At 34.1% G+C, this 24,702-nt stretch overlaps 4 protein-coding genes across 6 annotated transcripts; 2 read left to right on the top strand and 2 right to left on the bottom strand.

Annotated features, from left to right (window-relative positions):
* Positions 1–213: 213 nt before the first annotated feature.
* On the top strand, positions 214–1,408 carry LOC105770506 (hypothetical protein). The gene is made up of 3 exons (XM_012591732.2): positions 214–361; positions 595–673; positions 868–1,408. Exons 1-3 carry the CDS (start codon positions 350–352, stop codon positions 1,299–1,301), a joined length of 525 nt encoding a protein of 174 aa, XP_012447186.1. The 5' UTR covers positions 214–349; the 3' UTR covers positions 1,302–1,408.
* Positions 1,409–5,037: 3,629 nt separating this feature from the next.
* Positions 5,038–8,332, bottom strand: LOC105771270 (microtubule-associated protein 70-5). The gene is made up of 11 exons (XM_012592685.2): positions 8,015–8,332; positions 7,833–7,918; positions 7,532–7,597; positions 7,274–7,444; positions 7,011–7,181; positions 6,752–6,907; positions 6,533–6,679; positions 6,348–6,419; positions 5,717–6,256; positions 5,470–5,627; positions 5,038–5,336 (listed from the first exon to the last, which is right to left on the bottom strand). The coding sequence occupies exons 1-11, from the start codon at positions 8,130–8,132 to the stop codon at positions 5,315–5,317; spliced, it is 1,707 nt and encodes a 568-aa protein (XP_012448139.1). The 5' UTR covers positions 8,133–8,332; the 3' UTR covers positions 5,038–5,314.
* An 8,504-nt stretch (positions 8,333–16,836) lies between these two features.
* On the top strand, positions 16,837–22,718 carry LOC105769159 (scarecrow-like protein 13). 3 transcript variants are annotated; one of them, XM_012589614.2, is made up of 3 exons: positions 16,837–16,977; positions 17,773–19,679; positions 22,575–22,718. In XM_012589614.2, exons 2-3 carry the CDS (start codon positions 18,037–18,039, stop codon positions 22,582–22,584), a joined length of 1,653 nt encoding a protein of 550 aa, XP_012445068.1. In that variant the 5' UTR covers positions 16,837–16,977; positions 17,773–18,036; the 3' UTR covers positions 22,585–22,718. The 3 variants fall into 3 exon arrangements, with proteins under 3 accessions (XP_012445068.1, XP_052486995.1, XP_052486997.1); XM_052631035.1 differs by lacking the exon at positions 22,575–22,718 and adding an exon at positions 19,817–19,973; XM_052631037.1 differs by lacking the exon at positions 22,575–22,718 and having other exon boundaries at positions 17,773–19,973.
* Positions 20,291–21,925, bottom strand: LOC105769160 (uncharacterized). Its single transcript, XM_012589616.2, has 3 exons — positions 21,461–21,925; positions 20,950–21,309; positions 20,291–20,594 (listed from the first exon to the last, which is right to left on the bottom strand). The coding sequence occupies exons 1-3, from the start codon at positions 21,890–21,892 to the stop codon at positions 20,397–20,399; spliced, it is 990 nt and encodes a 329-aa protein (XP_012445070.1). The 5' UTR covers positions 21,893–21,925; the 3' UTR covers positions 20,291–20,396.
* Positions 22,719–24,702: the final 1,984 nt, after the last annotated feature.

Below are 24,702 nucleotides of genomic sequence, written 5' to 3'. Positions count from 1 at the left end.
ATCCGTCAACGTTTTAACTAAACTTCAGGGTGTTGCATGGTTGACGAAGACATGGAAGACTTGAACATGGAAATAGACAAACGCCGCACGATTCGAGCCACTTGGCCCTGGGACACGTGTACGATTGATCCAATGCCGCATTACACCAATCAATAACCACATGGCTTAATTTTGATGTGATGTGCCAATAACGCCTGCACATGGATAGTGCATGTAGGACTAATGCATTTATTTCGAAACCTTAACCCACTACTAGGCAGCTTACCTGCCTGCCTTAACTTTATAAGGCTCTGCAACTTTTCACCGCTTTGCAACTTTTCTTTTCAGTTTCAACATATAACAGCTTGAGATGGGGGAGAAGGTAAAGGTTCCTCTTTCCTCTATACTTTCCTTTTCTTTAGGGTTTCTATATATGCTTTTGTAAAAATTTATTCCTTTGCTCGTCTGCCAATTCTTCCATGTCTGAACCTGAACACTTATCTATTGCCCTTTCTCTTGTAAAATAAATCAGCAAAAAGAAATTATTTATTACTATATCTTCCATCAATATTCGTAATACGTAATTATTTTTATGCAATACATGTACGGATGTAGGTGACGATGGTGCTGAAGGTCGACCTTCAGTGTAGACGCTGCTACAAGAAGGTGAAGCAAGTACTTTGCAAATTCCCTCGTGAGTATCTTGACTTTTATGCATTATCTGCAGTTATATATACGTACATAATTATTCGTATTTGTCATTATATGTTATTATGTACTATGTATTATTGAATTGTAACACGGTAGTAGGTAGTCAGTTAGGCCTTGGGTGATCATTGAGAGCTCAAGTCTGAGTTGATATTTGATTACGGGTTTTATGAATAACAGAAATACAAGACCAGATATACGACGAGAAGGCCAACACGGTGACAATCAAGGTAGTTTGCTGCGATCCAGAGAAGCTGAGGGGAAAGATACGTTGCAAGGGTGGCTATTCCATCAAGTGCATTGAGATCAAACAGCCAAAGTCTGAGACGGATCAATCTGAGAAACCCAAGACGAAGCTTCCAGATCCCCCAGGACAAACAAAGCCACCGGAGAAACCGGCTTCTCCTACGGTTTTGGCCTTATTCCCGGGTGGATTTTGTTGCAAGGATTGTTATCATGGTCATCATGGGGGCCCTTGCTACTTTGGCGGACCACCTCCGCCCCCATACTATTGGCCTTATGGTAGGCCTGTTTATGTTAACTGGGGCGGCGGCGGCGGCGGAAGCACCTACTGTTATTGTTTTGAAGAAAACCCACAATGCTCAGTCATGTAAGTTGTAGCATGGCACATGTGGGACGCTCATAATAAAGTTATTCTACGTTTCTCCCTTGAATTATTGTCATTCAGTTAAAATACAACGTCGAATGTTTTCATGTTTTATACATTGTATTTACAAAATTGTTTGATATTTAAAAAACAAATAAAAAACAAAAGAAAGATAAACCCTAAATAAACATCACAAAAGCAGCTAATTACTGTTGAGAAGGGATGGTATAAACTGTGATTACACGTTATCCCTATTAATTTCTAATAGGAAAAAGATAAATTTGATTTTTTTCCTCCTAATTTTCAGGTTTTCTTGAATTCAATTAAAATACTAAAATCAAGAAAAAAATTTAATTTGTCATTCTCTTCATAGAAAGTGATCAAAATAACGTGAAACCACATTTCATATAATCCTTATATTGCAACTAATGCCTACCACATTAAATAACATATTAATATCACTATTGTAATCAAGAGAATTTTCATGAAATGAAATAAGAAAGTTGTTTTTAATGAATTGTTTCTCTATCTCAATACTCACAAATCACAATCCTTGTCTTTTGGTTGGGGTCACTCATGAAATATCATATGAATGTGTGCTTTAAATGGATTTAAGAAAAGTGCTTGATACTAGCTCCATCATCTATTATTGGTCCAGAAAGCTTAGGTAAGATATACAGGTAGTTAATGAATAATTGAATCTTGGGATTTTTTACTTTGCGATTTTATCTGATATATTAGAAATTTGTATATCTTGTTTGGATCTATTGGATATATATAATAGTCTTGAGAAATTTATTTGTGAAAATGTATGTATAGCCAAAAGCAGACAACGTCTAAAATCGGGTCAAATTTTTATTGTTCAAGTTGATTCTATAATAATAAAATCAGCTAAACCTTATTTAGCAACTCCGGAAGCAACTGTCCATGGACATTATGAAGAAATCCTTTACGAAGGAGATATATTACTTACGATTATATATGAAAAATCGAGATACAGTGATATAACAAGTGTTAGGAAGTACTAGAAATTAACAGCGTGATTAATGAATTTATTATGCCTCCATATTAGATGAGATGAGATAAGACAGCTTGTGGTGCGGAATCATAAATATCTTCTAAACAAATCGCCCATCAAACCTTCGCTTAATAGTAGCGTTAAGTTTCTTTCCAACTTTGAAACATCAAAAAGAAAAAAAAAAAAGTCCTCCAAGGAATCATATTAATATATATTAGTTAGTTCTTTTGTAATTTCAAAAAGAAGGAAATATCCTTAAAGAAATCATATATAAATGATTTAGTATTGGGTTAATGTGCAAATTGTTGGGTATATTTTTAGTTAAAATTGAAATTGTGTCAATGTGCTTTTCTTTTCTTTTCTTTTTGAATAACAGAGAAGTATTATTTACCAAAAAAAAATAACAAAGCAAAATTATTAACAAAGAAATAAATGGAAACAAATCATATGGTGGGGCAACAACTAATCTCAAGCCAATAGGCTTATTCTATACATTAGGGTTGACGAGTCGAATCAAGTGAAAAAATTTTAAGTTGATGAGTTTTATTTTATCATCTTAACTCGATTTGAAAATTTTTCGAATCGAGCTGAGTGAATTGAAATTTGAGCCGAGTCGAATTGAGTGAAATTGTTCAAGTTAACTTAAAAAATTAAACATGTCAAATTAAAATATTGTTACAGTATGTTTTAGTATCATAAACTTGAATCATTAATTAACTTATTTAGGTCCTCAAAATTATTATTTTAGAAATTTTTAAAAAATTTAAATTTCTTTATATATTCGTTATATTTTTTATAAATTTTATAATTTTTTAAAAATATAAATTTTGGAATTTTTATGAACATTTTGAATTTTTTAAATTTATTTTATTTTATTTTTTTGTAATTTTTGTTGAGAGAGAGACCAATTTGCTCATTTTTAAAATTGTCAGGGACCAAAAATGTATTTGCATCAATCGTCATTTGAATTCTAAAGTTCAACTCGACTTAAACTCGAAGCTTGAATCACTCATTTGAGTTTACTCCAATGACTCAAATAATTCAAATAACTCAAAATTTAAATTTTTATTTATTTTTTCGATTCAAATTAAATTTTATTTATCCCTACTATTATACACCCCGTACTAGAACCTTATCGGAATGACCCATAATTGGTTCAGAATCCAAAGCTAAAAAAGAAATAGGAAAAGTATACACCACTATATTTAAATTTTATCTTGAATTTTACTACTTTACATTATCATCAAATATTAATCAAAATAAAATATAATGATAATTTTTAATATTTATTAATTTTATGATGACAAGTTTGATTTTAAAAACTTTTAACGGTCACATATTTTAATTAATATTTAAAATAATAAACAAATTATAATATAATATGATATAATGTAAATGGCAAAGGCAGGCAGTGGCTAATCTCAAAAGACTTTGCACAAGCATGTTTAACCAATGATGTGACAAAAGTTGCAGGGTAGTCAAGCGTGTGTGCTCATGTTTGTACTAGGCCGGCTCTTTGCATACACGTGTAATGTCTACACATTTTATTTCTCAGTTTCCTCTTCGCATTAACATGATTATCAAAGGAAAATACTTGGTAGCCACCCTCAAATGACAATGCTAACAATAGTACGTGACAGTGAATGCCATTGCCTACTAAACTATATATATATAGGTATATTATAAAGCAGAGAATTAATCGTCAATTCACGACCCATATAATATATATATAGACTGCTTTCGGTACTACACTACAACCACTACAACATCATTTCCCATTTGAAAAAGTTATCGAGAAATGTTTCCCGGACCCAAATATATATAATATAAGTAGGAAGTTGACTTTCCACTAAATAATTTTAATTTTCTAACAGGCGGGCGTTGACCTCCTTGTCTTAAGAACAAAGTGATATGGGTTGCACGTCCATGTTTCACAGTCTCCAGCGTGAAAGATATATATAGAGTCCGCACGACTCGATAACTCAAAAAGTATCAAAAAAAGAAATCATGGGCAACTGCTTAAACCATTTGTTCGTTCCGCCTCCGGCCAAGAAGGGTAAACTTGTCGTCCACAATGAAGGAGAAAAGGAGTTTAGAGACTCGAAGGTAGTCAAAGAGGTCCACTATTTTCTGCCTCCGGCTGGCTGTATCATGCCAAATCACCATCCAATTTCTCTCAAAATCATCAAAAAAGAAAGCTGCAAAGGAGGACGTAGTAGTATAAAGATTATGGTTTCTAGGCAGCAACTGGAGTTTCTCCTCAGACATGCAAAGATGTTTCAGTCTATGAAAGTATCCATCCCACCAACCTCTAGGACTCCTAAGCCAGGGAATCAGAAATGGCGACCATCTTTATCTGCCATTCCTGAGGAGCCTTATTTTTAAGGCCATATAGGATTTCTGCCTGTTATTTCCAATCAGGGGAGCAAAAAAACCTGTGCAGTGATTCGTAACTTGTATAGATAGTAGCCATCGGGAGACTGTTTCTGCCATGTTTTTTTTTCTTGCAGTACCTTCTCTCGCCCATATATTTTATGATTTTCTGCTTTGTTTAAAGTGTTTCGTGTGTTTGAACCTACTAACTAGATTCGACTGTGACTAACCGTAAAGTATTATCGGGTTACCCTACCCGGTTTCTGTAATCTGTATTCCCTGTTACTATTCTCTGCATTGTTATTGTCATTTTCACATCTTATGCTAATTAGACAAATACAGTCCTCAAGCATTGCAAAAAGCAATTTCATTCCATCAATCAGAAAACCAAAGGAATCCTATTCCTAGGATGTTACAAGTTTAGATCTCCAACGTTCACCCACAGCCAAACCCTTTTTTTTACAGACCTAATTTCATCAATCATTTAACTTTATTTTAACTAGCTACCTACCATCAGCAAAAAAATTCAACAATAATTTACAGTGAATTGAAAACCACAAACACAGAACACGAATCAAATCAATTTCCAAGTTTTCTTCAACATCCACCCTTCATGGGAGTCTTCAAGATCAAGATGTTTGGGTTACCCTGCTACATCCAGACCATCCAATGCGTTAAAAATTATATTTAAATGCAAAAATGTTTGCAATGAAATCAAACATCTTTCTGGAAGACATTATGAAATAGAACAATAAGGAGGAAACATTTTAAAGTTGAAACCAACCTTCTGGTCTTAGAGGAGTTTGTGTGTTTCATCTTTTTGGTATCATCATCCATTTTCGCTGATCCATTTTCCTTTTCTTTCGCTAGTGATTCTCTCTTCACCCGTTTAGCCTCCACTTCCATGGCTCTTGAGAATGCTTCAACCTTCTTCATGAGCATCTGTAGACAATTAACATATGTTCGGTAACTCATGCTTGTGCATTATGAGTATCTAAAAAAAAGCAGAAAATTTAGTGGTGCTTCTTCACCTTTATTTCTTCATCTTTAGTATTCAAACTACTGTCTTTAGCCTCATACAACTTTCTTAAATTGATGACCTCTTTCTGAAGCCTATCATACAAAAATCCTGAAACCACATCTTCAGCATTGCTATCAGCAATTCCTCTGTTTCCTGTCTGTTCATTGCTACCTCCATTGCTTTTTATTTCGGCCGAATCTTTTGTGTCACCGTCTTTGCGTATATTGCTGTCCCCGTTTACCTTCATTTCTGCATTTTCCTTCTCATTGCTATCAGCAACCTTACACCTAGATGCCCACAACTTTTTTCTTACCATGTTTTCTCCTGATGTTGCCCTTGGCCGTTGCAGGGGAGAACTTGTACTGATGGTGGAAGCCCTTGGCTGAGAGGTAGACCTCTTCTTTAGTCCACTGGTGCTCGTTAAAAACCCTAAGATGTTACTGGACTTTTCTGGTTTTGGGGACCCGTAAGATGCATTAGGATTGATTGAGATACTTGATACATGATTTAATCCATCTTCCAAAATCTTGAGCCTTAGCTTGAACTTATCCTAATGCATAGATAGTTACATTCAGCTTGAGAAATAGTGTATTTAAAAAAGATTCAATTGAGCTATCTCTGGTCAGCAAATCAAATTTCACCTTAAGCTGTGCTTCTGCCTTTGCTGTTCTCTCTGACACAGATAGTTTGTCCTTCAATCTTTGCATCTCTGCCTGTAAATACCTCATCATTATGTTTCATTGTTCAATAAGTTATGTTCGAGGCTAACTTCACCATTAAGTCACTGACATTTTCTTGCTTAAGAAGTTTGTTATGAAAGAATTACCTGCAGCAACCTTCTGTCCTCCAACCATTGCTTGACAGGCATTACTTTGTCATTTTCGTCCTTCCATTCATTAGCCACCACGGTCGCTACACGGTTTGCCAAAACTTTAACTCTAGCGAGCTCCCTCTCAAGTGTCCTCTTTTCCTCCTGAATAATTGAGTCATTCCACTTAGTAACTTATACCACTTCCATGAATCAGAGTGAGAGCATGGCACCTACCCGAAGTTGAGAAATCTGTCGCCGACAGTCACGGATAGAATTAGCAGCAGCCCCACCAACCAAAATGGCCTCTTCAAGTTCCTGAATGGTTTGGCTAAGCTTTTCAATCTCCAAGACCTTTTGGCGATTAGTTTTCTCAAGGATTTTGTTCTCCTCCTGCAATGCATAATGATAAAGGTGAGGGTACATTTTGATCATAGGCTAAAATTCTTGAACCCCTCTAATTATTTAATAACCAAACTGCCAAAGCTAAACTTGCCTGGCAAATCTCAATCTGCCTCCTTAACTCCAAGTTTTGGTTTTGAACTTCCTCAACTATTAAAGCCCTTTCTAAAGCAGATCGCAAAATCCTCTCCGCTTCGATCAAAGCTGATTCCTTTGACTTTGTGAGACGTTCCAAAGCCTTCTTATCCTGGTGGAGCACTGCAATCTGAGAGTGGAAGTGGAGCATGATGATGAGGCTAGTATGTTTAATACATTTGGAGCACTATATATTTTCCCACAAATCCTTCCCTTCCCTACCTCATTTTTGTACATTTTAATCTCAGCCTTAAGAGGAGCAATGGTTGACTCCATAGACACATCCTCATCATCCTTTTGATTTGCATAAACTCTTCTGAGAGTTGCTTCCGCAGCAAATTGTGCAGCCACTGCATCTTTCTTCTCATCTGCCAGTTTCTTCATTTCGAGATTCTACATTGAATAGAATTTAAGTTCCATTACTTACACACATACATATACAAACATGCAGAATCCAAGAATTCCATAAAGTAGACGAACCTTTTGTTGGAGCAGATTCTCAGCGACCCTGTGTTTCTCATCCAACTTTTTAACTTCCCCACCGAGCTGCAAAAAGAATTACAAATATACCCACAGAATCTGATTACAAACTTCATCCTGTAATTTCAAATAATTCAACAGATCCTAGTGTTTTATTGCTCTCTTGTGACAGTACTGAAACTACAGCCTATATATACAAACATGTACATATTCGTATTCAGTATATTATAGCTGTGCCGCTAGCACTTTATTAACAAAGAATTCTTCTGATATAGCAATTAAAACTTTGATTTTCCACTACCTCTTCTATGACCTTATCCTTGAGCGCTTCTGTTGCTCTCAATGCCTTGATTTCAGCCTGAGCAGCTCCCAACTTTCGGTCCTTTTCTGGAACAATAACAATTTAATATTCAGAACTAATAATCTTAAACATGTTTCACTGAAGCAGCCGATACACAGAGGTAATATGTTGGTCTAAGAGACCTTTGAGTTGGTTCTGCAATCGGGTGAGCTCTAACACAACAGGGTCGGGGTGATCAGCAATAGCAAGAGGGAGCTGTTCTTCGCCTCCAAATACATGGCTATGACCCGCCATCACCATCTTTGCGCTTTTGTGTTTCAGTGTTGGCACTTGGTGGTAGCATATATAATGCCAAAACACCCCCCCCCAACAACAATAAAACCACTTAGAGAAATTTGAGAGAGCCGGTCCCTTTAAGGAAATGACCGCAAAGAGAGGAATACTGACATTTCCTTAATCTTAAGCAATCACTGAAAGCCACTGCCATATATAATCCTCTTTCTTTCCTTCTTTTATGTCTTAATCTTTGGGCAGTAAAGGTTACTTTCTTTTTGTCATCGTGACTACAGATTTCAAACTTTATATTCCTTAACTAAAATGATGATACGCCCCATCGAATATTAAATGCTTATTAGTTTATTATTATATTTGTTTTTGATGAAATGATGATAACTATTAGACACTTTGATGGAATTTTCCCCTTTTCATGTTTACCTTTCGAATGAACACCTAACTAATCTCCATGTATAGATTCGTCTCTCAAGAAACTAAACACCTGCTTTTTCATTTTGGAGTGTACATATATGTCCAAGGTTAGATAAAGATATGGATACCAAACCTTTACTAGTTGGGTGCCATTTGCTGCAATATTATTGTTAGTGTATGACAGACAGATAATTTTCAAAAAGAAAAAGCTAATGAGGGAGACAAATAAAAAAATAAATCCATTATTTCCAATGCTTTCTATCCAATCTTTTCAAGCCCCTGATGATGCCCTTCTAATTTCCTAAACTAATAAATTAAAATGAAGCAGAATACTATTACTTCTCTATGTGTATATATGTATATAGTTGTAAGCTTGCCTTGCTTTGCCTGCATTTTGATGGTCATGGTTTGGGATGTCCTCATAATGAAACCCTATATCAACTCTTTCTTTTTTTTTCTCTCTTTTCTATCTTTAAAACTTTTAAGTTGTTTCGACTTTTCTAACTTTTAATTTCAAGAATTTACTTTTTTTTGTTTATTTGATTTAAAAATTAAAATCCAACTTCTAAATCCTAATATGTATTATTAATTGGACTTTTAGCTTTTAAATAAAACATTTGAATATTGAAACGTTGCATATTTGAATTTAGTGAATACTCATTAGTAGAATTATCAAATAGACTTTAATTTTATAGAGGTCAAATTCCTCAAAATAAGGTAGCGTTTGGTATGATGAAAATAGTCTTTTTCTTGAGAATTTAATCCGTTGGAAAGTTATTTTCCTTATGGATCGGAAAGTTACAAGAAATATTAAAACAAAATTAACCCTATTTTATATTTGTTTAGGTATTACTCTATTAATAATCATAAAAAAAATAGAAGAAGCTATTACCTTCCTCCTCTTCTTCTTTTGCCCTACTACTTGATTCTCTTTATTACTTCAACGGATTCTTCACAAGTATTATATATACATATCTTTTAATTTATTCCAAGACAAGTTTATATATATATTCATTATTTATATGCACATTAATATATTTACAAAATATATGGAGGACAAATTTGAAACAATTTTACTTTCAATTAACATTATAAATTAAAAATATCAATTAAATTTTATTATAAATATTCAATTCAAATATTTGTTAAGAATAAAGTTTATTATAATATGAATATTATCTTTTATTTAATAAGGGTAAATCCATAAATTATTATTACATTATTAGGAAAGTATTTAGTGAAGCAAACATGATCATATAATTTTATAGGATTTTAATTAATACCTTCCAATGTACCAAATGTTATAAATTAAGTGATTTTGTCTGCAATCACATTCCATTTAAATCATAAAATGGGAAAGCACCCAGCGCTACCTAAAAGTAAAAGGATTAAATTTTAAATTTTTAAAAAAAAGAGTAGTGACATAATTAAACCAAATTATTTTTGTTGTAACTTTTATTCATCATATTAATTAATTGTCCTAAATGAGAAAATGATGGAGATTAATTTTGGTAATGGAAAGCTCTTCCAATGGAATAGTTAGATTTCTTAAGCGCTAAAAATTGCTGAAACAAAGGCATTGCTTTTTATATTATAATTAGTGGAATGAAGTCACTCAAACACACATTTCTCATCCTTCCTTAAAAGTAAGATTGATTGATTGATGATTATCATAAAGACGTAATACATAATATACGAAGCTTCAGAAGCCATAATTAAACCTGAATAGAAACCAGAATAGTCAAAAGGGATTTTGATTAAAGATTTAATCATAGCTAATTGAATTCTCCACTAATCTTGCTTTGTAAGTGATGCCAACACCCATCAAAGCAAGCTCCGATAGGTTTGAGTTGGTGAATTATTGTATGATTGATGTTGTAGTTGAGCAGTCTTGCAATGTTTTCAGTTATGGGTCTGTTTGACGCCAATTATTGGGTATACTTTTGGCCTTGCCCTCGTTTCAAGTTGGGATTGTAGTGGAACCATTAAAAAGGTGAAAGTCGTTTAGGCCCGACATCTGAAAGGAAGGGTCTGTTTGGTACAATCGTTGGTTTCTCTATCACAGTGGGTCTTGAAGGCCGTACTCGAGACTAAGGTATAGTTTTATTAATCGTGAATCTAATCTTGTATGCAATCAAACTATACCTTTAACTCCATCCGTAAAATGAGAGGGATAGAGCAGAAATATAAGCTTAAAAATTAAATTTAATTAAAAAATAAGATCTATTTAAAAAGAAGTTAAGTCTTAAGTAAGATTTTTTGGTCCGATTCAAATTAGTAAAAGACAAAAATTTGTTGTTTTATTGCTATTTTTGGTTTTCATGCTGTTTTGCTACCATTTTACTATTTATTTTGTTATTATCATTTGTATATTATATAACTTTTATTTTATTGTTAATTTTATTATTATTTTAGAGGCATTTGCTTGTTCAATTGCACTTCTCTTAATATTATTTAAGTATAAATATTTTTAACTTATTTTCAATTTATTGAGAAACAATTATTTTAATATTTTTAGTATTTTTCATGTATTATATATTTTTTAAAATTTATATAAAAAATAATTTGGGTGAGTTATGCTCGAGTTTTAGCATTTTTATCCAGGCTAGGCTTGAGTAAAATTTTAGGTTTATTTTTTAGACCCGAACCTAGTAAATGAGCCTAAATTTTGATAAGATCCGACTCGACCCATGAACAAATCTAAACCAAAACTAATGGCTGCTCGAATAGGGTGCAAATTAGTGGTAAGGTTGCCATCTTCCTATTTCATTACTCCATGTTTAATGAACCAAAAGCATAATAATTTTGCCCCTTATGTGGAATGAAAGGTATTGAAATAAGCATGCATCTCAGAAGCATTTGAAGGCGCAGCAACGTATCATATAACGGCTAAACTTTTACAAAATGGATAAATTACATCATTAATCATTAAATTATGGGTAATTTTTTATTCTGGTCACTTAGTTAAAAAACTATAATTTAGTCATTGAACTATTTAAAAATTTTCTTTTAAGTCAGCAAACTATTCGAAAGTTTTTATTTAAGTCATTAACTTGTTAAGTTTTTTCTAAAAAAAATTCTATCAACGAAAGCTAAGTGACAATTTGGCGATCGATGCAATGGACCAGTATCCATTGACAAGTAGAAAAATATACCTTAGATCCAAATCGATCTAACGATCAGTCGAAGATTGAAGAAAAAAGCTATTTAAATTTTGGTTTGCCGATTCATGACATCTAAAGTTATTTCATGAAAAAAACTATTGTAGAAGAAAAAGAGAAAGAGAACTTCCGATTGGTGTATCAACTTTAATAGTTGAGTGACTTAAATGAAAACTTTTGAATAGCTCAGTGACCAAATTGTAACTTTTTTAATTAAATGATCACAATGAAAATTTACCCATAGTTTAATGACTAATAGTATAACTTACCTTTATAAATTTGCTCAAATAATATTTTTAAAATGTTTGACCTTTTTTTAAACACTTTAATAAATGTTTAACTTTATATAACTATTTTAAAAAGCTTTACTCTTATGTTAACATTCTTTAAAAGTTCTCCAAGCAATGGAAAGAAGAACTTCATCAAACCCGATTTTCAGAAGGTATTATAGAATAAAAACATTGGGTGATAAGACATATACTTAAAGAGACTAATCATATTATTTATCGTATTGTAAAGATAGTTACTACGAATGCGAAAAGGTTACATATCTTACCAAAAAATTCCTACAGAATTACTTAAAACCTTGATAATAATAAAGTTAGTGGTGGTTTTAATTTTGTCACTTTAGTTTAGTTCTGTATGATTTTTCTTTTTACAACAACAACAAAAAATTGAGTCATAATTTACAAGTACAAAGGTAAGCAACTCCCACGTGGGAAAAACAGAACAATGATGAGGATAAATAATGATAATGATATTGTATTTACTCTTTACTTACCACCCCTGTGCCTCTCTTAAAAGAAAAGGGGAAAAAAGGGTTTCTGAAATAAGCAAGTGACCTCATCCCACCATCTTTTGTTCCAAGTTATGGTCTTTTCTTTACCCGTTGGAAGAGAGGGGAGATTTCCACACACGTGATGCGACTTCACCACCCCACCCACTTTTTTTTTTTATTACAAAAAAAAGCAATGGCGAGTAAAGAGTAAAGAGACGAAAGAATAAAGGAGTAAGTGAGGTCAGTGGAACAGTACCTTTGATTGGGATGATATGTATATGAACAATAAAACTTAGTTGGGAATCATTCTCATACGATAAGATTTGTTGCCCCCAACTTCCCTTATCATTTGATTTTGATATTAACGATGAACCTATATCTGCAATGCATGAAGTAATATTGGGAATATTCCCTTTTACATAAACGGTTCGGAAATTGCCCCCTCTAATCACACGTATTTATACGAGATCGATTCTTGTGTTGCCGACAGTATCTTTTACAACTGAATTGCAGGGACGGTGTTAGAGCATCTGTCAAAGATGCACCGAAGGTTAGTAAGATAAGAGATCCGATTAGAAGACAGAAAAATTTATTAAAACCAAAGAATAGCAAAGACATCTTCCCACATTTACATGACTTTTTTTTTTAAATGATGCTCTTTGTCTCTGATACTGAACCGCCTCTCTAATAAAAACCGTCGAATGACATTCCTTCATATGACAAAGAATATTGCTTGTCCTGTTCTAGAGATTCACTTAACTCCATTAGTTATTAATGTGCACGGTCCTTTTTCTCCGTTGCTTAATTAAGAAATTAAAAAAGTAGGTTACCATATAACAGAGAATGGGTTGGTTTCATTGGTAATTAATATTGATGGGCATCATCTCATATTCTCAAATCACAATCACCAAGCAGCTCCTCCCAAAGTCCTACCTTTGGCTGTAGCTTATTACTTTTTCTTTTCTTTTTCAACTTCCATCTCATGCTGAAGTATTTAAGTCTTAAGATAAGGCAAGTGGGCCAATATTTTTATTTGATTAGTTGCGGAGCCCTTTGTTTAAAGTAAATTAATAGTGTAAAAAGGAAAAGCACCAAGATTCGCCTTTATTTTTTCTAGTTGTTTATCAACATCAACATCGATATCAATATCAAATCCTTCCTTGTACTGTAAAATATGCATCCGAAGTCAGAAAACACCTGCTTGGTTGCTAGGCCAAGGCCACCACTTTTAAAGCTCAAATCAAATCCCTTTGTTTTGTTGTAACTCTGCAGTGCAAATACGACTATTTTTATAAAATTAAGTTAGCCTAGTCTAAAGTTGTTCATGTGTCCGGTCGAGTTCAGGTTGAGTCTTAACAAAATTTTAGGTCCGATTGATATGTTTGGGTTTCATTCTGCCTGAAAAATGGACCTATGTTTTTGCTTAAGTTTGACCCAGATTCATATTATTATTTTTAAATGATTTTATTATATGATGAGTCACAAAATATAAAGATGCAGCTTGGGAACAAAAGGAAGAAATTGAGTGAAAGTTATGCTTTGTTTTTAATTAATTCAGTGTTCATCAGTAATAGAATAACTTTGATGCATATTGTAATTGTCTTTTTCACGTTTCCTTCTTCAACATTATATAAAATAAATTTAAAAATATAATATATCAAATACACTAAAATATTAAAATAAATATTTTCCCAACAAATTAAAAATATTGAAACAAATATTTCCTAAAAAATTTTGAAAAGATGTATACATGGGTCAGGCTTGGCCAAAAAAAACTTATTTGAAGCCTCACTCATTTAAAAAAACAGACCCTTCTATTTTCAAAATTCATATTTTGAGCTCGTATTTTTATTCAAATATTTTTATTTTCCAGGCAAACCTTGATAATAAGATAATGGCTCAATGGAATTGCTTGCAGTCGGGACATGTTGAATAACCTTACGTCTGGGTCAGCGCTGGAACATTCTAAACATGCGGTGAGGATTTGATCTTTGAATCTGTGGAAGCAATTATTTTAATTCAATTAGATTGCCGTATTTAAAATCTTTTTAGGTCTATTATCTTTTTATTTAAAAATTAGAACATAATTGTGATTAAAAATAGTAGGACTTTCCTTATGCCTTTTCTATCTTCAAACTTCCAAGTAGTTTTTGTTTTCAATATCAACAGTAGCATCATTTTGAGATCCCCCTCCCTGGGAAGAAGCTCAACATTTTTTCTAATGACAATCTAGAAAGAGAAGTGGTAATGGCTTTAATAATCCCAACAGCAGCCAACAAATTTTTTTGAACAAAAACACCAAGCAACATAAAATAAAGATATTTGGGATATCATATATTTTATAGATTTTAACATGTTTATCTATTATTTGTCACTTTTTGGATGTTGTGTTTTTAATATTTATTTATTTATTAATTAATTTCTTATACATATTTATGAGCTGTATTTTTTAAGAAAATGTTATTATTAATAGGAATAATAAATAACAATACATAGTACAAATGATTAATAAATCAATAATAAATAACAATAATACAAAAACATGATACATAGTACAAATGATTAATAAATCACTATAAATTAATGTACAAATGTGTAAAGTAATTTTTTTTTTTAAAAAGAGAAGAACAATCTGGCAATAATTGCAACACTGGAATAATTCAGAAATAAACTAAAAATACATCAACCTGATCGAATTTGCATTTTAACTTCGCCATCATCAAATCAACCTGACGATGAACATCGATCAAACAAGAAAAAGTTGTCAAAAGTCCCAAAAAACTCACTGCACCGGTGATGGACAAAAGATTAAGTCTCAGATAGCCTATCTTTCTCCTCATTATCTCAAATCTATCACCACCACTATAATTTATCATGATAAACCCATTCAAAAACGATTCCTAATAGATTTGACGATAGGGATGTATTCAGTTCGATTCGATTTTTGAACAAAAATTGAATTGAATCAAATCGCTACATTTCATTTTTCAGTTTTAAAATCGAAACCACATAAATAAAAATCGAAATATCCAAAACTGATAATTTGCGGTTTGGTCTGTGTTTACCAAATAAAAATTGCATTTCTTGATTTTTTTTTTCACAACAGTTATAATACACCCTCTAAATTTCATTTATAAAATGAATTAAATAATCAAATTAATATCATAATCATCAATAAGACTATTTAAAAATCATTTTAAGTTAAGCTAATAAGTGATAAATTATTTAAAGTTGTTAAAAAGAAAACTAATATATAAATCATCATTATATTGATGTTTTTTTTGTCTTTTCTTTAATCAGTTTTAGTAGTATAACTAAATAATTATGATATGTCATATGATTGATTAAATTAATAACTATCAAACATATATAATTGTGAAATTTTATTTTATTTTTATAAATAAAATATTATAACATTTAATAAACTATTTTCCTAAAATTAGATTTATACTTATACTTATAATTATTATATTTAAGAAATGATTCACTTATTCTATTATAAAATTACACTTTTTAACTTTTTATTTTATGAATTACTCCCATAACTTTATCTTTATGTATAATAATAATAATAATAATAATAATAATAAGATTAAATGCGTTTTATTAAAACTATTTTTTAAACATAGATTTTTTGATTTGGATAAAATCTGATTTATTTGGACAAATCGAACCGAACTGAATTGAGTGATTTGAATGATAACACCAACCTAAATTCAAATCAAACAATATAAAATCCGAACCGAATTGAATACATCGGTTTGAATCGATTTTTAAATTTTTTTGGTTTCTTTATATATCTCTATTTAACGACACTTGTCAAATCTCATATATACGCTAAAACATGACTAAAACTAAAATTAAAACAATAAACAAAACAAAAATCAAGATAAAATAAAACCATGATAAAATAAAATCACGAAATTAAAAATAAAATAAAAAGATGTTGAAGAAACTATGCTCAGCAACAACTTAAAGGCTGTTGTCGTGGCTAATAAAACAAAATTTTAATTTGAAAAAGTTAAGCGGTGAGGTTTTTCTACGAAAAGAAGCGAGGGAGAATTTGGAGTATAATTACGACACATTATATGAAAGTAAGAATGGCGCACATAGTCGGTTTGCTACCGAGTAGCTAGTGGTGTGATCCACAGGCACACACCACACATTGCGAGCCACCAAAGGCTATTTTCATACATATGCAAATGCATTAGGCAAGCATAAAAAATTTGACCGCATCTTCTTAATGATTTTTCTTAGTGGCATCCGTGTAAATAAGATCAACTCTAAGGTCGTTAGTGATAACTTCTTGTATCTATCTATCTGTATGTGCATATCTCTCTCTCTATATAAAGTTCCGCCATGAAACAACAAACAATAAAGAAAACCATCACATATTTCTGGAGACAAACAGAGACACACAAAGGACAAAGGGTTCGTTTGTTAGACGGTCACAAAGAAAACCTAAAGCTAAAATCTTTTTTATTATTATTATTTTACTAAGGTATGCCAACTCTCCCATAATCATATCTTCTCTGCTCGTGCCTTCATCATTACTATCTTCAATTGTGTCCATCACTCTTATTTGAGTTCAATTCAAGGTTTTATGTTCATATTCATGATTTTGGGGGAGAATGAATAGCTAGGCTACCCTTCAATTTAATTTATGTAAATATATTTTCATTTGTTAGTTGCTGCTGTAGAAAATGAAAGTTTGGCCCTCTTAACGTGATAAGAAGGAACTAAAAAAAATCTATTTTTTTTCCATTTGTTTGTGTAAGCGAGTTTATAGAGATATTAGATATGAATTTTCAAGTTATTTGTGTTTTCTGGTAGCTGATTTGTTTTTGTGCTTTTGGTCTATTATATCCGTATGCTGAATTTTATGCTTTGTCATCTCCTACTGGTATTGGTTTCTCTCTCCCCCTTTTTTTCATGATAGTTCCCTTTTGGTTGGTATGTTGGCTTTCGGTCTATAACCTTTGGGCTTTAACTTTCCTCATATTATTTTATCGGAGAGAGGTTTAAATTGGTACTACCACCGTGCATTTTTTTTCCACTTGGTTATAGTTTTTGTTGATGTCTTGTGCTTTGGTTGATCAACTCCTGATTCAAAGTTCTAACCATAGTTGCCAAGAGAAAAATTTCCTCTTATCTTACACCCGTTCTCCATGTGGGCTCCTTTGGTTATTGCTTCTTCTTTTTGCTCTGGTGTTTACATCCCTTGACTGACTGACTATACTGTGCTTCCATCACTTGAATTGTCTAAGCTCTTATTTTCTTGGATTTGTTTTACCAGATTGCCTTTTTTCCCTTGATATTTCTGCCTTGCACAACCAAAGCAATTAATGGTCCACATTGATGCTGAGGATCAATTCAGTTTTATCCGCATATGAAGGCTTTGCACAATCTTATATCCTTTCTATTAGCAACTGATTTTGCTCAATCAAGCAACTGCTGCTGTTAGGAGAAGGAAAGTGTTCAAAAATATTTGTTATCGCTGCAAACATCAGTCAGGAACAAAGAGTTTTTTAGAGGAATTTTATAGGCAGGTTGGGCTTAGATGCGAACATCTCCGAAACACCAAAATCCAGCCACCATCCGCGGGTTGTATGACCAACCTGTTAAAGAAAATGATCCATTTTATTTGTCTCGTATCCAGATGTTAGACAATAATGCATGTTCGGATACTGGCGTCCAAGGAACCAATGTCTCGTTTCAAACATGCAAGGACCAAGTTTTTACCCTGGAATCATCCATGGCAGGTGCCGGTTTTGTAGCCTATGATTCCCCTTCTGCTGTAAGCATCTCGTCGAGCAGGAGTCCTTTCTCCCCACACGGTTCTCAATCATGCTTGTCTGATCCTCGTCCTTCCCCTGAGAACACTTACGGATCACCATACAGTGGATCTTCTGTTGTTGATGATAGCAACAAATTGAAGCACAAGCTGCGGGAGCTGGAACTCTCATTGTTGGGGCCTGAATCAAATACTGTAGATAGCTGCAATGGCTGCTTCATTACTGGAGACCACCAAGCTGCTTCCATGGCAAGCTTCAACTGTGCCCAACTGGTGGACTTGGTCCCTAAATTCAACTTGAAACAGATTCTTGTTGCCTGTGGTCAAGCACTTCATGATGATGATATGTTGACAGTGACAGGATTAATGCATGTATTGGAGAAAATGGTTTCAGTGTCTGGGGAACCTATCCAACGATTGGGTGCTTATGTGCTGGAAGGGCTTAGAGCGAGGTTGGAATCCTCGGGGAGTAATATCTACAGAGCCCTAAAATGCAAAGAGCCAACAAGCTCAGAACTGATGTCTTACATGCATATTCTCTTCAGGATCTGCCCATACTGGAAGTTCGCATACACATCAGGTAATGTTGTCATCAAGGAAGTCTTGGAATATGAAGGAAAAATTCACATAATTGATTTCCAAATAGCACAGGGCACCCAATGGATGTTCCTTATTGCAGCTCTTGCAAAACGCCCTGGTGGACCACCTTCAATCCGCATAACTGGTATTGATGATTCTCAATCCAATCATGCTCGAGGTGGGGGACTTCATATTGTGGGGCAGAGGCTATCTGAATTTGCTTGGTCATACAACGTGTCGTTTGAGTTTCATGATGCTGCTATGTCTGGTTGTGAAATTCAACTAGAGCATCTTAAGGTTCAACCGGGGGAAGCCCTAGCTGTGAACTTACCATATGTATTGCACCACATGCCGGATGAGAGTGTAAGCATCTGGAATCACAGAGATCGACTATTGAGGCTGGTTAAGAGTTTGTCACCCAAGGTTGTGACTCTCACCGAGCAAGAGTCTAATACTAATACATCTCCATTCTTTTCAAGGTACCTTGAGACACTTGATTATTATTCAGCTATGTTTGAATCAATAGATGTAGCTTGTCCAAGAGACGACAAACAAAGGATCAATGCTGAGCAGCATTGTGTTGCACGCGATATTGTGAATATGATTGCTTGTGAAGGGCCTGAGAGGGTGGAAAGGCACGAACTTCATGGAAAGTGGAGGTCAAGATTTATGATGGCTGGTTTTTCACAATATCCGTTGATCTCGTCAGTAACTGTGGCTGTAAGAGATATGCTGAAGGAGTATGACCATAACTATAGACTCGAAGAGAGGGAAGGGGCTCTCTACCTTGGTTGGGTAAATAGAGCAATGGCGACATTCTCGGCTTGGAGGTGAAAATCCTAATACTCCATGAATTCTGTATATTCTATCCACATTTTTGTTTGTTTTCTAGTTTAAGGCCATTTAGTGTTAAAGTAAATTAAAGAAATATGAGCTTAGCTTTCTTCGTTTGTTGTTGTTGAGATAGCATTAGGAAAGGGAAGTGCCTTGAACGGCAAAATATCAGCAATGTATCTCCATTCTGCATCTGGACATGAGAAGAGGTCGTTCATTTTTCTATGACTTTGGCTTCTCATTTGGACATCAGTGGATCAATTTATTAACTTTGCAATTTTACTGATTAAGAGGGTGAGGATTGAGGAACCCATGGTCACTATCAAATTCTACTACTATCTAGTAAAATGTCCACAAAATCCTTCCATTTACTTATTTAAGTGATGCATGGATGGATGGCAGGATATAAGAGGGCCATGCCAGTCTCTGCTGCCTATATTTCTTATAAATTGGAGATGGACAAAATAACGGAAAAAAAAGAGAATGTTGAGCATCCACTTTACTTTTTTCCTTGACTAGTTATTTGCTCAAATTGAGCATCCACTTCTCTACATTTTGAGTTAAAAGTTTCAAATGCATGATTGAGACATGTAGGTGGCAACTAATGGAACTTCAACACCAATAACTTTTTATGTAATGAATTTTCCAATTGTACATCCATCGCATGTAATGAGAGATGTTAAGTGTCAATATAAGCAAAAATTCAGCGACTTCTAGTCATGAGAAGGCACTTCGAGGCACCTCTTTTTCTTCTCAGTTTCCTCCTCACAATCTTCTCCATCTACTTGGCAGTTTTCTGAATCTCCTTCGGTTCTTTTCCTCTGAGGGATTACTTGAAAGAAGGAATCTTTCCAGTCTTTTGTCTCCAGGAACTTGAGTAGTATTTCTATAACTTGGTTCACAGTAAGGACCTGCACTTGAAGGAATGAACTGCTAGTTAGAGAAGAAAAACTTGGAATAAACATTTGCTTCTTTAATTGCTTGGTAGAAACTTCGCCTGCTAAGTGAGCCAACTACCAAGCACGACTATCAACAGAAACGGTAATCCACACCCTACATCCTAAGCGTTGTCTGAAAGAAAGCAGTATAGCTCTCGCATACAATTAAAAAGCTACCCCAAGAGACTTGAGATTAACAGATTCCTTTTCAGCTTCTTGCAACTAACATCTAATGCCATAAAAAGTATCATAAACCAACAGTTTCATCTGAAAGAGGTAAAAACATTCAAGACCCAAATTGTAGTGTACTATATATAACCAAGAATACCTGAGAACTGGACATTTTCATATAAGCTCCAATCGGGAGTTTTGCTGTATGAATTCCCTGTTCCTCTGCTTTCTTCATAGTTATACCTTTCCACCGGTTCCTGTCCACCAATCCGCCAACAATATAAACTTTGGTGGGATCAAGTTCATGTAGCACAGTTTCGGAATCTGCAGTAAGGTACACCAAATCATCTTTCCGATCGGAAAATGCTTTGATATAAGATTGTTTTTCCTTCTCAATAATCCATTTATCGAAACCAGGGAGCCTTTGCAATTGAGTTTCCATCTCCCCTTCGCATCCAGTCAACCAGAGGTGAGCAGGAGAACTGCATCTTCCATTCACAGCATAGCAGTACATTATCTGCAGGGTTCGAAAAACATAAGACAACAGTATTCATATAGTGTAATGCAAGAAGAATAACTTAATAAAAGAACATAACTTAATAAAAGAACATCTTTAAAACAAAGGGGTTTTTTTTTCCTCCTGTTTTTAATGCAAAAACTTCAGACACCTGTTGGACGAGGCTGTGGATCTCAGAGTGGGTCATGAGATGAGAGAATTCAAGGTCGACGACAATGTTTTGGCCTGTCTCCTTGGCTTGGGTCAGTCTCTGGATTTTCTGGCCTCTTTCCTCGGACCTTTTCTCCATCCTCTCTCTCCTCAATTCTTTTCTTGAATCTATGAGCTTAAGCCTTTCGTCTTCGGGTAGGGCGGCCAGTTTCTCTTCCCATTCTTTTCGCTTCCTCTCCGCATCCCTCTGTTTTTGCTCTTTCATTTGTGCTTTCTTCTCGGCTTTCTTCGCCTCGTATTTCTGCTGCTTCAACAGCTTCTTTTGGGCATTCTTCGACAGAGACTGATGCTGTGGAACGGGACTTGGATTCGGATCGGGAGAGTTTACTTGACCGTTTTGCTCATTTTGCGTTGCCTCCATCGTTGTGTTCATATGAGATAACTGGATTTCTGTTCTTTGCGTTTTTGCCTTTTAGGGTTTAAAAGGTTTTGTTCCATTTTCATTAATTGCGTCCGACGTCGTTTAACTTAAGTTTTGCCCGACCCCAGTCAAAACAGGAAAACGGGTCCTAACTCCTAATTAGACGCAGGCAGAAGAGAAGAAGAATAAAATGGGTAAAAAGAGTAATTAACCCAAAATCCCAAAAAAAAATTTTCACTGCGCTGCTTAGATTTGATTTCATTTGGCAAAAACCGAAACCCATCCTCGCTCGGCCCCCGTCTCTTTCCCGTTTCTTCTCTTCTTCCTACGATCAACTCCACTGTCCAGGTTACATTTTCCTTTTCCTTCGCATTTTTTATTCAGTATTTTTCTTTAATTTATTTTTATTTGATCATTTGGATTTATGGATATTCTTAAGATCAGGAACGCAAAATCATGATTTAATGACGGTTTAGCTCTCTCTCTCTCTCAATGTTATTTCCTTTCTCTTAATATAATTTCGAATTTATTTATTATCTTGATTAGAATATTCACAACAGAATAATTGAAACATAAGTTCTTAAAATTCGTTTTGCAGAAAAAAAATTATTTAAAAAAAAAAAGGTCCACTGGAACATATATATTTATTAAGGTTGTGATTCTGTTGAATTTTGTTTGGGGATGATTATGGAAGGGATAGCTAGCAGATCAGAGTTGCGCAAAGAGCTAGAGAGAGAACGCCGTCGTGTAAGGGACCGGCAAAGAAGGCAGTCTATGAGCCATGAGGAGAGAGAGAAGCATCTCGCTAGACGCCGAAGAAACTATCAATTGCGGAGACAGAGAGCTGAAACTGCTCGGTTATACCCTGCTCCACCTCCCGTTCAATTTGAAGATACAAGCATTTCAACAATTCAATCGCCCTTGAGCAATTCCATTTCAAATATAAGTCCTCAGTTTTATGCTGCCGCTCTTGTGGATCCCAATCATGGACAAGAAAGACTAATGCTGGATACGAGAAGTTCCCAGAGTAGGCTTCCACTTCTTTACCTCTAATGTTAATGGTTGCCATGTATTTAAAGAAAAAAAAAAACCACTTCGCTTGCGTTCTTACTTGTTCCTTGTAATTTACTCAACAGGTTTAGAAATCCCAGCTCATAAGTTAGCGACTTTACCTGGAAAGGTACGCTTGAATCACATAAAACATCTGGCACGAGCAATACAGAATCCTGTTTGTGATGGGGTTGGGATAGGTGGGATGATGAAGGGAAATGGAACTTCCAATTGTAAGTTGAAGGATTCATCTTAGTTTATATTATTGAAGGATATATGTTAGTCATGTGATTGATGTGCATTTGGAACCATTTATAAATGAACTGCCCCATTTCAGATTACAAATTTATATATTAAAAACCTTCTGTCCAGGTTTAGTATCAAAAGGGGTACGATTAAACCATATTAAACGTCTTGCTCGGGCAGTACATCCTATTGTGCAAGAGGCTCCTAGTCTAAGTCTTCAAACCATAAGAACAGAAGGTAAGAATGTATCTTGTGTATTCTTTAGGTTGTGTTGTGTCACAAAATATTCATTGTTCTTTGCTAAACGTTTTTGCTTTCATAAATTTGATTTCATAAGGCAATCTTTAGTGCAGCTGAAAAAAAATCAGCTTTAGAGAGAAACTCATTTGATAAGGTCTAATGCGCGTATGTTTTACAGTTTAATAACGTTCACAAATTATAGTCTCTGATGGTATATCTGATAAACTAATAGTTGCTTTTATGATGCAATTTAGTTGGTCCAACAGGACAATTTTATGAGAAGAATAACAAGAACTCTTTGCTATTATGTTTTAGGGTGAACATTTCTGTTTTACTGTTGAAGACAGATAGCCATTTTACTGAGTCATACAAATATATTTTGGCTCTTCCCCAGATTCTTTCAGCTGAAGATCTGTAAGTTTATTACACTGGTTAATTTTTTATGGAGTCTCTTGCATATAGTTGATATTCCCTTCTCATTGCATTGCATATTCTACTGGTTACATCAGAATTTTTTGTCTAATTTGTCTGTAAGGGATGAAACATTTGTATGAACCTAAGTCATCAGCAGGCATGTTCATATTGCCTCATTTAGTAATAATTAAGTAAATATAGAATGATAGTTATACAGGATTTGGAAACTTGTATTTTGAACTAAAATAAACACTGTATGCTTTGATTTTTGTTGTCCTATAAGACTTAAGGTAGGCTGGAGAAAAAAAAAAGGATAATTGCAAAAGCAGAGGAGCATCACAGATGTAGACAAGTCGATGGAGAAGGGTGAGAGAGGTTTAGAATTTAGTTGCATGATGATGATGAGAAAAGCCATCTGCTAGGACTAGATTTTCACATATCAAGGGGAGGGCTGCTATCTATTTTAACAAATATATTTGTTGTTTTTCTTCCTCTTTCTTCAGATAGGTTAGGCTTTGTAAATTCTTCTGTTCTTTTCTTCTTTTTTTTTAATTTCTCAAATTTTCATTTACTTAGATTTCTTAACTGTTTCCTGCCCCCACTCCCCACCAAATTATTTCGATGAGTTGTCATTCATTGCTACTGGGATGGACTATCAGCTCTCGGTTCTTTTAGCTTGGAATTTGGATGGGTCTAGAGCTTTATTTTGAGCAAATTAATGGTGTGAAGATAAAGAAACTATGGGGCAGGAGGGAGTTCCAACACTTGGTATTTAACTGAAAACTCAAGATTGAAATGTCACCATCTTCCTTTATTTCCCGCTAGTAAAATTTCATCTCTGTCCTATTTACGCCTAAAATTATAAATAAAAA

Source organism: Gossypium raimondii, chromosome 5 (assembly GCF_025698545.1).
Source record: "Gossypium raimondii isolate GPD5lz chromosome 5, ASM2569854v1, whole genome shotgun sequence".
In the NCBI taxonomy this organism is placed as follows: Eukaryota; Viridiplantae; Streptophyta; class Magnoliopsida; order Malvales; family Malvaceae; genus Gossypium; species Gossypium raimondii.
Note: the sequence above shows the minus strand (reverse complement) of the source record. Positions and strands in the feature narration are given on the sequence as shown.

Bases quoted from the DNA above. Each gene is read 5' to 3' on its own strand.
- LOC105770506 (XM_012591732.2), top strand. The intron at 674-867 runs GTGAGTATCTTG...TATGAATAACAG, and splicing joins AGTACTTTGCAAATTCCCTC to AAATACAAGACCAGATATAC.
- LOC105771270 (XM_012592685.2), bottom strand. From the start codon at position 8,132: ATGGTGATGGCGGGTCATAGCCATGTATTTGGAGGCGAAGAACAGCTC. The intron at 7,598-7,832 runs GTAGTGGAAAAT...TTCTTTTTGCAG, and splicing joins AGGATAAGGTCATAGAAGAG to CTCGGTGGGGAAGTTAAAAA. The intron at 5,628-5,716 runs GTGAAGAAGCAC...AATTGTCTACAG, and splicing joins CTAAAGATGAAGAAATAAAG to ATGCTCATGAAGAAGGTTGA.
- LOC105769159 (XM_052631035.1), top strand. From the start codon at position 18,037: ATGCGAACATCTCCGAAACACCAAAATCCAGCCACCATCCGCGGGTTG. The intron at 19,680-19,816 runs GTGAAAATCCTA...TTGTTGAGATAG, and splicing joins GCGACATTCTCGGCTTGGAG to CATTAGGAAAGGGAAGTGCC.
- LOC105769160 (XM_012589616.2), bottom strand. From the start codon at position 21,892: ATGAACACAACGATGGAGGCAACGCAAAATGAGCAAAACGGTCAAGTA. The intron at 21,310-21,460 runs GTGTCTGAAGTT...CGAACCCTGCAG, and splicing joins TCCACAGCCTCGTCCAACAG to ATAATGTACTGCTATGCTGT. The intron at 20,595-20,949 runs GTATTCTTGGTT...CTTCAAGTGCAG, and splicing joins TGAAAATGTCCAGTTCTCAG to GTCCTTACTGTGAACCAAGT.